Source organism: Mytilus trossulus, chromosome 5, assembly GCF_036588685.1.
Source record: "Mytilus trossulus isolate FHL-02 chromosome 5, PNRI_Mtr1.1.1.hap1, whole genome shotgun sequence".
Lineage (NCBI taxonomy): Eukaryota > Metazoa > Mollusca > Bivalvia > Mytilida > Mytilidae > Mytilus > Mytilus trossulus.
The window spans coordinates 60,829,028-60,841,704 of NC_086377.1; the positions used below are offsets into that span (position 1 = coordinate 60,829,028).

General features: G+C 33.5%; 2 protein-coding genes across 2 annotated transcripts; both read right to left on the reverse strand.

Annotated features, from left to right (window-relative positions):
• Window positions 1-1,075: 1,075 nt before the first annotated feature.
• LOC134719001 (zinc finger protein 234-like) lies at window positions 1,076-3,201 on the reverse strand. The gene has a single exon (XM_063581899.1). The coding sequence runs from the start codon at window positions 3,158-3,160 to the stop codon at window positions 1,745-1,747; it is 1,416 nt and encodes a 471-aa protein (XP_063437969.1). The 5' UTR covers window positions 3,161-3,201; the 3' UTR covers window positions 1,076-1,744.
• An 8,359-nt stretch (window positions 3,202-11,560) lies between these two features.
• On the reverse strand, window positions 11,561-12,381 carry LOC134718144 (zinc finger protein 239-like). Its single transcript, XM_063580635.1, has one exon. It carries the CDS (start codon window positions 12,379-12,381, stop codon window positions 11,785-11,787), a length of 597 nt encoding a protein of 198 aa, XP_063436705.1. The 3' UTR covers window positions 11,561-11,784.
• Between the last annotated feature and the right edge of the window lie 296 nt (window positions 12,382-12,677).

A 12,677-nucleotide genomic window follows, 5' to 3' on the forward strand; every position in this document is an offset into this window, starting at 1 on the left:
ATTTCTATTCACTTAAACTAAAGTTATTGTTCGAATAACAAGAACATGCTTATTGTGGCCCTTTTTGGTCCCTTATTCCTAAAATGTTTGGATAAAAACTCTCAAAATCAATCCCAACCTCCCGTATGTGGTCATAAATCTTGTGTTGAAATTTCATAGATTTCTAGTCACTTTAACCAAAGTTAAAGTGCGAAAACTAAAAATATTCGGACGCCGACGACGCCAACGTGATACCAATATACGACTAAAAAAAATCATTTTTTGCGGTCGTATAAAAAGCTTAACATTGACCAATGCACCATGATAAATATTCAAGTCAATATCAGATGAAACCTGCCAGACTGACATGTCTCATTACAGCCATGCAATACACCACATAGAGTTATACTACAGCTTACAGTGTTTGAGAAACATAAATTTGGCGATTAGTTTTATCTCTTAATTATTCTATATATATATATATATATATATATGTCATTTCGAGGCCTTTTATAGCCGACTATGCGGTGTGGTCATTGTTGAAGGCTGTACCGGGACCCGCTATGGTAGTTTTTTATCATTATTATTTTTGTGTCATTTTGGTCTCTTGTCGAGAGTAGTCGCATGTGCAATCATATCACATCTTCTGTTTATGTTTATATCACAAACAATCCCGACAAGACATTGTCATATTACAATTAATGTTTTAACATAGTTTAATACCCGAATGAACTCTCATACATTCATGACATTGTCTTACCACAATTAATGTTTAGAATTTTCTTATTCCAGGAATAAATTACCTTATCCGTATTTGGCACAACTTTTTGGAATGTTGGATTCTCAATGCTCTTCAACTTTGTACTTGTTTTGCTATACATTTTTGTTTGGCTATAAAACTATTTTGATCTGAGCGTCACTGAGGAGTCTTGTGTAGACGAAAAGCGCGTCTGGTGTACTTAGTTATAAACCTGGTACCTTTGATTACTATTTTAAAACATAGTTTAATACCCGGATGAACAGTCATATATTCATGACATTGTCATATTACATGTACAATTAATGTTTTAAAATAAAAAAAAGTTTAATACCCAAATTAACGCTCACACATACATGACATTGTCATATTACAATAAATGTTATAAAAAGTTTAATACCCGAATGAACTCTCATACATTTGTCATACATTCATGCCATTGTCATACCACATTTAATGTTTTTATATAGATACATCACAGATGAACTTTATGATCCTTAAACAACAAAATAACATTCATTTGGTAACAACATGTAAATACAGCATGTACGTCATATTTGTGATGTTTGCTGCAAGCATGCGTTCTCTGCAAGTCTAAAGTCATGAAATTTGATACCAAATTAGATTTTCCTTGATTTGACTAGTATGTTTTCTCGTGTGTCTATGTTAACATCACTCACACTGAACCTCAACGACAAACATCTCATTGTGAGTGGTAAAAGCTTTTTCCTAAGTAGGTATTCTCATGTGTCTCTGTAAACTACCAAGCCGACTAACCCGTTTACAACATACATTACAGTCATAAGGTTTATCCCCTGTATGTGTTCTCATTTTTTTCTGTGAGGTACCAACCTGATCAAACACTTTACGGTACCACATGCAGCACAGCCCCGAGGACAGTCATATGGTTAATAAGTAAATAAACTGTATGTATTCTCATGCGAGTCTGTAAATTCCAAAGCTGACCAAACACTTTACCACATACATCACAATCATGAGGTGTATCATTCATGTGTGTGTTTCCATGTGTCTACGTAAATTACCAAGCCGACTAAACGCTTTACTACAAACATCACAGACATAAGATTTATCACCTGTATGTATTCTCATGTGAACTTGTAAATGAGATTTCTGATTAAACGCTTTACCACAAACATTACATTCATGAGGTCTGTCGCCTGTATGTATTCTTATGTGAACTCGTAAATGAGATTGCTGATTAAACGCTTTACCACAAACATCACAGTTGTAAGGTTTATCCCCTGTATGTGTTCTCGTGTGACTCTGTAAACTTCTATGCTGACTAAACCGTTTACCACATACATCACATATATAAGGTGTATCACCTGTATGTGTTCTCATGTGACTCTGAAAATTTACAAGCTGATTAAACGCTTTGCCACACACATCGCAGTTATGGGGTTTAACACCTGTATGTATTCTCATGTGTCGCTGTAATTCACTGGAATAGGCCAACCCTTTACCACATTCAACACATTTGTAAGGTTTACCCCCTGTATGTGTCCTCGTGTGTCTCTGTAAACTTTTATATTGACTAAACCTTTTCCCACAAACATCACATTCATGAGGTTTACCACCTGTATGTATTCTCATGTGACTCTGTAAATAAGCAAGCTGATTAAACGCTTTACCACATACATTACAGGTATGGGGTTTAACACCTGTATGTATTATCAGATGCCTCTGTAAACTCCCAACATGATTAAACCCTTTACCACATATATCACAGTCAAAAGGTGTATCGCCTGTATGAGTTCTCATGTGACTCTGTAAACTTCTAAGATAATTAAACCGTTTACCACATAAATGACAGTTGTGAGGTTTTTCTCCAGTATGTGTAATCATGTGCACCTTAAGCTGATTTCCTTGTGAAAATTCTCTAACACATACATCACATTTATAAGGTTTTTCCCCAGTATGTGTTCTCAAGTGAATCTTTAACTGACCTCGTTGACAAAATTCTCTAGCACAGAGATCACATTTATAAGGTTTTTCCCCAGTATGTGTTCTCATATGTTTTTTTAAGTCTCCTCTTTCTCTAAATTTTCTAAAACAAACATCACACTCGTGAGGTTTTTCACCAGTATGTGTTTTCAAGTGTGTCTTTAAGTGACCTGTTTGACTAAATTCTCTAGCACAAAGATCACATCTATATGGTTTTTCACCCGTATGCGTTCTTATATGTTGCTTTAAGTGACTACCTTCACTAAATTCTTTAGCACAAACATCACATTTATACGTTTTTTCACCAGTATGTGTTCTCATGTGTCTCTTTAAGTGACTACTTAGACTGAATTCTCTACCACAAACATCACATTTATAATGTGTTTTGTCAGCCTGTGTGTTGATGCGTCTCTGAAGCGTACCGTTGGTTGTGCCTAAATCATCTTCTCCCTCTGACATCTTATTGATAATGTTTATCTCAAGAATGTGCGTTCTTATACAACTCTGTAAAGAACAAACAAATATAAAGATATATCAACCTTTTGATACCTTTCTGCAACTTCGCTGTGAATACCACTTTCACTCTAATATAATTATTTTACCGTATTCACTCCTATCATGCCTGTAAACTGTTCCAACTATCCGGAATATCTTTAAAAGTAGGGTTACATATTCCACAAAAACTCGATATTTCCTTATTGTTTTGTAAATTTCTGCATTAGAAATCAATCAGTCGCCCATTTGCATATTATTGAAAAAACATAAAATTAAAGCTCGGGATCATATACTGTGTTTTGGTAGATCTGCAGATGCGGATACGTCAACGTATATCATACGGTTGATACGTCTTTAAATGACCGACCTCTAGTAGTATGGTTCACGAGAAATTCAGCGTTCATGAGATTTTATGAGCTGGTCTTGAATTGTATTTTTGTGTGAGACTCTTTGAAAGTGTGCATAATTTATCACGTTTAGCATTTATCTACAAAATAAGAGTAAGGACTCTGGTGATTTCATAGTATTTTATATCATATGATATTTAACTGTCACGTTTATGACGAACAAGATATTTTTATACATGTAGTACTCAGCAATTTGTTCCAAGATGCTTATTCCACCAAGTTATCCATACCAGTTACTTGTTCGTTAAGATATATTTTGAAAGTTAGAGAATTTTGAATATTTTGAAAGTTAGAAAGATAGTGTTGTAATATTGATCATGTATTTTTATTTGATTGTGAATCTGAATTCCATATACATGATATATATGCAAAAATTCATTGGGAATTTTCTTTCTGCCGGGGGATGTTATATATTTAGATATATATGTTTTATATATATGTGTAATTCAGTTTTATATGTTTTACGGAATTGTACAAGTGATGTCCGGAAACGCCTTTTTGTTTAACTCTGACTCTCTTTTATTAAATGTCGTTAAGAACGTAAGATGTGTTTTTGTTCATGAGCTAGTCGCAACCCCAACACTAATATTATTAAGACGAGGCGATATCGTTACAAACGGGGTAGATATATTTAAACTCGCACAATATTTATTTTTTTTATTTTTTTTATTTTAGACAAAAGTCTTAAGAAGAGAACGAATGACTTTATATTTATAATACAAAAGTGGCCACATTCGTGTTCATCCAAAATATTGCAATGGAAGTTGTATGTGATGATAATACATAACATAAATAAAGATTGAGGATGAACACGGATGCGGCCACTTTCGTTTCTGACAAAAACCATCTGAAAAGTGACATTTTTTCGCATATTTGGTAGATTTTTCATATTTGAGCTTGAATCGGATCGTTTTAAATGACTAAATAAGTTAAAAACTTTCACATAAGTTATTTGAATCATATGAAATAGACACTTAAGTGTTTAAAAAGTGGTCAAAATCTATCGTCAGATGAAACTGAAATTTGAGGCAAAAATCGGTCCTTACCGGACCTACTCCTTTCATAGATTTCTATTTACTTATACTAAAGTTATGGTAAGAAAACCAAGAAAAATGCTTATTTTGATCCCTTTTTTGGACCCTAATTCCTAAACTGTTGGGACCAAAACTCCCGAAATCAATACCAACCTTCCTTTTGTGGTCATAAACCTTGTGTTTAAATTTCATAGATTTCTATTTACTTATACTAAAGTTATGGTGCGAAAACCAAGAAAAATGTGTATTTGGACCCCTTTTTGGCCTTTAATTCCGAAACTGTTAGAACCAGAACTCCCGAAATCAATCCCAACCTTCCTTTTCTGGTCATAAACCTTGTATCAAAATTTCATAGATTTCTATTCAGTTTTACTAAAGTTAGAGTGCGAAAACTTAAAGTATTCGGACGACGACGACGACGACGTACGTAGACGACGACGCCAACGTGATAGCAATATACGACGATTTGTTTTCTCAAATTTTGCGGTCGTATAAAAAGTTGTTGCAATTTGAATAATTTTAGTCGTATATTTATGTCTTTTCAGGTCAACTTTCAAATTTTTTAGTGTAACCCCAAATTTCAGTCTGGACAAGTAGATGGCTTCTTCATAGCTAGTTTTCACGTTAATTCTACCCATTTACTGCTCACTCCAGTTTAAGAAATATAAAATAAATCATTGTTTTAATCATAAAGTTTAACTTACCTCCGTTTGTTTTAAAGGGTAAATATAAGTTGAGGGAAAGAGACCAACGTTACACTCTTCAATATATGTATTTCCTTCCAATTATGGAACACCTCCTCAACGGATACTAATCGCTATTTTATTTAAAGTGCACTGCTGTATAGTTTCTCTGTATGATGAACATAAAACATTGCGTCTTCCATAGAAATAGATAAATATCCCAAAATAAAATCAAAATAAAATCAATTGGCTTAGCCGGACGCACACGTTGTACAGGGACAATAAATCTAAGATAATTATTTATTTTTATTTACATCGTTAGAGACGAGAACTTGCTGTCATAGGGTGAAACTTCGAACATGTATACCTTATCTAAGATCGGTATTTAATTACCCACATTTATTTTCTAGACTGTCTGATTGACCGTTAAATTTAATGTATGATGCAGCTGTGTTTTAACTCTAATCATTTATAATTAGAAGCCGTATAATTTATGTCTCTATTTGTTTATTTTCTGTCCCTATTGTTGTGTGGTCTGGGGATGAATGACGATTTTATGTGTGAGAAAGTGATGAAAGAAGTGAAGGCCTTCACGATAATAAAAGTTGGTAAATGTTGAGATGCGGGAGAGTTGCAGATAGTTAATGATAGTGAATTGATGTGTCTATGTATTGAACAATGTAATTAATTGAAATGTATATTTATGAACTTGTAGCTAATAAATATGTATATCTGAACATGAGTATTTAAAGCCAGTGCCTTATAACAGCTCTGACATTACTATATAAGTATAATTTGATATCTTAAGTTAAGTTTATGGGTTAAACAAATAAATAGTAAAGGTCGGTCGTAATTATACATAGGAGGCCATATTATGGTTTTCAGAACAGAAAAAATGCGCCCAAACAAGTTAGGAAATAATTAGGTGATAAAATATAAAGAAAAGAGAAAATAGGCCAACTTTTACTGAACTTCCCTATTGTATGTATTGGTACAATGTAATTTCTTTTCTTCCTGGGCATGCATAAACTATTTGCCACTGGACAACTATGCCAACCGATTTATCAATCGTTGAAGCAGTTTTATGGAAACACTTTTCATGATTAAAAAATCCAATTTATATTCAGCGTATGTGTAATTGTGTAAATTTGTCCTTTGATTGAGTTACTAGTAAGCAATTTTAATTGATACTTTATAATGTGAAATTGAGAATGGAAATGGGGAATATGTTTCTTCTTAGCTATGTTGTGATGTTACACTATTGATAAAAACCCTTAAACCCGCATCTTCGCTAGCGAAGATGTTAAACCCGCAGCATTTGATTGCACATGTCACAACCAGGAACATGATGTTCAGTAGTTGTCGTTTGTTGATGAGGTTCATACGTGTTTCTCGTTTCTCTGTTGTTTTTTTTTTCTCGTTTTTTTTACAGATGAGACCGATAATATGGTTTTCCCGTTTGAATTGTTTTCTTTGGTAATTTTTAGAACCCTTAATAGTTAGCAGTCCGGTATGAGCCAATGATGGGTCTACCTTTACATGTACATTTTGACTTGGATTGAGAGTTGTCTCATCGGCACTCATGCCACATCTTCTTGTATCTATTTTGTCGCTAATATCTGTACCAGTCAATCTATATTCAGATTGAGGAAACACAAGAGTGACTAGGGAATATAATATGATCCGACTTTGTTAAGTCTTCTGATCGTCAGTAAAACCCTTGACAAAGTAGGTTGTAAAGAGAGTCCAAAGCTCTCTGCAAATTAAGGACCCTTCAAGTTTAAATTTCCGTGCATATCCAATTTTACCCTGGTGTTCCATTAGAAGACCAATTTTCCATCACGGTCGACCTCAATTACTGGACTTTCCTGTTGTATGTGTTTTCATAATGTAATTTGTTCTCTTCCTGAACATGCTTAAACTATTTGCCACTGGACATTCAACAGCTATACTAACAAGTAAGGAAACACCCTTTATGGTAGTACACCCCTTAAAATCAAATGGTAGCTCTCTTATGCAACAAAGTGGCGAGTCTTGGAAAAATCTTATGATTTTTTTTTATCCTGTACATAGAATTTTTTGAAGTGATCCGCAAAGTGTAGATCTATTTAGACAAAAACATAGTTTTTTTATTCAATTTTTATAAAATCAGATTTTGAAACATTTCGTTAAAGGCTGTCAGTTTTCCCAATTTGTTTTTAATAACCTCAAAAACAACGCTGTAGTATTCGCGTCTGGCGTATTTACAAAATTTAGTGCTGCATGTATCTATGAGTTTATTGACTTGCAATTTGAGTGAGGCCTCAGGCTGTTCCATTGCTTGTTGTGTCTTTTGCCGCGTGCCCATACTTATTATATGTCACGGATATCATAGATACCTTATATCCATTCAATATTCTGTTATAACACATGTAGCAAGTTTTTATGTTTATTTTGGGGTATTCTGTCTTCCTCCATTAATAAATATTGACCACTACGATATAATCAAGAGTGACGAAAGTGGCGTTAAACTCCAAAAATGAACCAGTTGTCCATTCTGAATCAGAGTGTTTGTAAACATTGATGGTAAAGATTGCTATTAATTTGAATTTGCTATGTGAACATTTTTGTATTTGGAGTTATTTCCCCTGGTTTTCATGGACCCCTATTTTTCAAAATGGCATTTGGTTTCATTTTGCAGGGAGATTATGTGAACTAAATTTGATAAAACTGTAAATAGAGGATTTTTTTTAATTGTGATAAACATGCAGTAAAAAATTACGTTTTTTCCTCAATTCATGAACATTTGATAAATATGAGTTATTTTTGAATTAAAAATTGCATATTTTTTAAAGATATTTATAAACTACAGAAACTACCGATTATTTAACCAAAAAAAACTTGTTTTTATCTTTTATAACAAAAAAGTTATGTCTTTCTTTCGAAAAAGAAATTACGGCCACAAATCTGAATTTCGAGCAAATATTCAAAAAGTAGCACATGAAGGTATATTTTTTATTACATATTTGATTTAATCAGGTAAAAAATAGCCTATATGCAAATTTTCATGAACTTGTAAATACAGGATCAAAACTGTATCGTATGCCCCAAGATTAAACACATCCACCCAACTTAAGGTTCCAAGTCAAGTATCACGATTAAACACGTGTTGTTAAGTATCATGATAAAACACATCAACTTCTTAAAATCAAAAGATAGTATCTAGAAAAATACTTTATTGATTTTTTCATCATTTTTGTTGAGCCTGCGATTACCAGTTGAAGCAAAAGTAGGCAAAATCTATTGTACAGTAGTTGTCGTTTGTTTATGTTATTTATACGTGTTCCTCATTTCTTGTTTTATTTATATGTATAGATCAGACCGTTGGTTTCCCGTTTGAATGGTTTTACACTACTAATTTTTTTTTTTTTTTAGGGGGGGGGGGGGCTTTATAGCTTGTTGTTCGGTGTGAGCCAAGGCTCCGTGTCGAAGGCCGTACCTTGACCTATAATGTTTTACTTTTATAAATTGTGACTTGGATGGAGAATTGTCGCATTGGCACTCATACATCTTCCTATATCTAAGACAATGGGTTTCGCGGAATCTTTACGAATTTCTTTATATACTTAATCTAGATTAGACCGTTGATTTTCCTGTTTGAATGGTTTTACATTTTGGGGTCCTTGATTAGCTTGCTGTTCGATGTGAGCCAATGATCTGTGTTGAAGACCGTACTTTGACCTTTAATTAATGGTTTACTTTCACAAATTGTGTCTTAGATGGAGAGTTATCTCATTGGCATTCGTATTACATCTTTTAATATCGATGGTTTACCATCAAATGCATGACCATGTTAACTGTACATCTCATATCTTACAAGTACATCTCATATCTTACATATACATCTCATATCTTACAAGTACATCTCATATCTTACAAGTACATCTCATATCTTACAAGTACATCTCATATCTTACAAGTACATCTCATATCTTACATGTACACCTATGGGAGTTAAGATGCATGACCAAGCTTGGGCTGGAAATGTCAAATCAACAAATTAATATGCAACAGGCAAATAATATATATATATATAAATTTTCACATTTCCGTAAATTACAAACTTGGCCATGTTGGCTTGAACCCTTTATCGTGATTATTTTTTAACTGACTTTGCCGTGAACATGACAATCACGCAGCTTATCGCCTGCATGTTGTGAACCGTTCTCATGTGTCTCTGTAAACTAACAAGCTGACCCTATGCCACATACACATCACGAGGTTTATCGCCTGTATGTATTCTCATGTGAATCTGTAAACTGTAAATTACTATGTATGCATTCTCATGTGAATCTGTAAATTACTATGTATGTATTCTCATGTGAATCTGTAAACTGTAAATTAGTATGTATGTATTCTCATGTGAATCTGTAAACTGTAAATTATTAGGTATGTATTCTCATGTGAATCTGTAAACTGTAAATTACTATGTATGTATTCTCATGTGAATCTGTAATCTGTAAATTACTATGTATGCATTCTCATGTGAATCTGTAAATTACTATGTATGTATTCTCATGTGAATCTGTAAACTGTAAATTACTATGTATGTATTCTCATGTGAATCTGTAAACTGTAAATTACTATGTATGTATTCTCATGTGAATCTGTAAACTGTAAATTACTATGCATGTATTCTCATGTGAATCTGTAAACTGTAAATAACTATGTATGTATTCTCATGTGAATCTGTAAACTGTTAATTACTATATACGTATGTATTCTCATGTGAATCTGTAAACTGTAAATTACTATGTATGTATTCTCATTTGAATCTGTAAACTGTAAATAACTATGTATGTATTCTCATGTGAATCTGTAAACTGTAAATTACTATATATGTATGTATTCTCATGTGAATCTGTAGACTGTAAATTACTATGTATGTATTCTCATGTGAATCTGTAAACTGTAAATTACTATGTATGTATTCTCATGTGAACCTGTAAATTACTATGTATGTATTCTCATGTGAATCTGTAAACTGTAAATTACTATGTATGTATTCTCATGTGAATCTGTAAACTGTAAATTACTATGTATGTATTCACATGTGAGTGTAAACTGTAAATTACTATGTATGTATTCTCATGTGAATCTGTAAACTGTAAACTACTATGTATGTATTCTCATGTGAATCTGTAAACTGTAAACTACTATGTATGTATTCTCATGTGAATCTGTAAACTGTAAATTACTATGTATGTATTCACATGTGAGTCTGTAAACTGTAAATTACTATGTATGTATTCTCATGTGAATCTGTAAACTGTAAATTACTATGTATGTACTCTCATGTGAATCTGTAAACTGTAAATTACTATATACGTATGTATTCTCATGTGAATCTGTAAACTGTAAATTACTATGTATGTATTCTCATGTGAATCTGTAAACTGTAAATTACTATGTATGTATTCTCATGTGAATCTGTAAACTGTAAATTACTATGTATGTATTCTCATGTGAATCTGTAAACTGTAAATTACTACATGTATGTATGTACATGTATTCTCATGTGAATATGTACACTACTATTTACTACTTAAACGCTTACCACATACACCACAGTTATGAGGTTTATCTCCTGTATGTGTTGTCATGTGTCTTCTTTAATTCAGCAAACTAATTTTTTTACCACATACATCACACTTATGAGGTTTGTAACCTGTATGTGTTCTCATGTGAGTCTGTAAACTACTATGCTGACTAAACCCTTTACCACATTCATCGCAGATATAAGGTTTATCCCCCGAGGGTATCACCAACCCAGTAGTCAGCACTTCGGTGTTGACATGAATGTAAATTATATGGTCATTTTTTATAAATTTTCTGTTTACAAAACTTTGAATTTTTCGAAAAACTAAGGATTTTCTTACCCAAGGAGTAGAATACCTTAGCCGTATTTGGCACAACTTTTTGGAATATGGGGTCCTCAATGCTCCTCAACTTTGTATTTGTTTTGGCTTTTTAACTATTTTGATCTGAGCGACACTGATGAGTCTTATGTAGACGAAACGCGCGTCTGGCGTATAAAATTATAATCCTGGTACTTTTGATAACTATTATCACCGGTGTGTGTTCTCATATGATCTTGTAATTTACTTCTACAACGAAACCCCTTACCACATTCGCTACGGTTTATCGCCTGTGGGTGTTCTCGTGTGAGTCTGTAAATTAATATGCTGACTAAACCCTTTACAACATACATCACATATATCAGGTTTATCACCTGTATGTGTTCTCATGTGATCCCGTAAACTCCTACTTTTACTAAACCCCTTACCACATTCACCACAGTCATAAGGTTTATCCCCTGTATGTGTTCTCATGTGAGTCTTTAAACTACCTTGCTCACTAAACTTTTTACCACATACATCACAGTCATATGGTTTATCACCTGTATGTGTTCTCGTGTGAATCTGTTAACTACCAAGCTGGCTAAACCCTTTAACACATAAGTCACAGTCATGAGGTTTATCGTGTTTATCCCCTGTATGTATTCTCATGTGTCTCTGTAAACTACCTTTCTCACTAAACCCTTTACCACATACACCACAGTCATAAGGCTTGTCCCATGTATGTGTTCTGATATGAGTCCTTAAATTCCCACGCCAACTAAACACTTTACCACATAAATCACAGTTATAAGGTTTATTCCTTGTATGTGTTCTCATGTGCAGCCGTAAACTTCCAAGCTGACTAAAGTGTTTATTACAAACATCACAGTCATAAGGTTTATCACCTGTATGAGTTCTCATGTGAATCTGTAAACTCCAACGCCGACTAAACCGTTGACCACATACATCACACTCATGGGGTTTAACGCCTGTATGTTTTCCCATGTGACTCTGTAAATTACTAAGAAAACTAAAACCTTTACCACATACATCACAGCCATGAGGTTTATTTCTAGCATGTGTACTCATGTGTGCCTTTAAGTGACTACCTTGAGAAAATTCGCTAGGACAAACATCACATTTATGAGGATTTTCACCAGTATGTGCAGTATGTGTTCTCATGTGTGCCTTTAAGTCATCAATGTAAGAAAATTTTCTTAAACAAACATCACACTCATGAGGTTTTTCACCGGTACGTGTTCTCACGTGTCTCTTTAAGTGACTACCTTGAGAACATTCTCTAGCACAAACATCACATTTATAATGTGTTTTATCAGTCTGTGTGTTTATGTGTCTCTGTTGAGTACCGTTGAGTGTGACTTAATCCTCTCCTCCCTCTAACATCTTATTGATAATGTTTATCTCCAGCCTGTGTGTTTATGTGTCTCTGTAGAGTACCGTTGAGTGTGACTAAATCC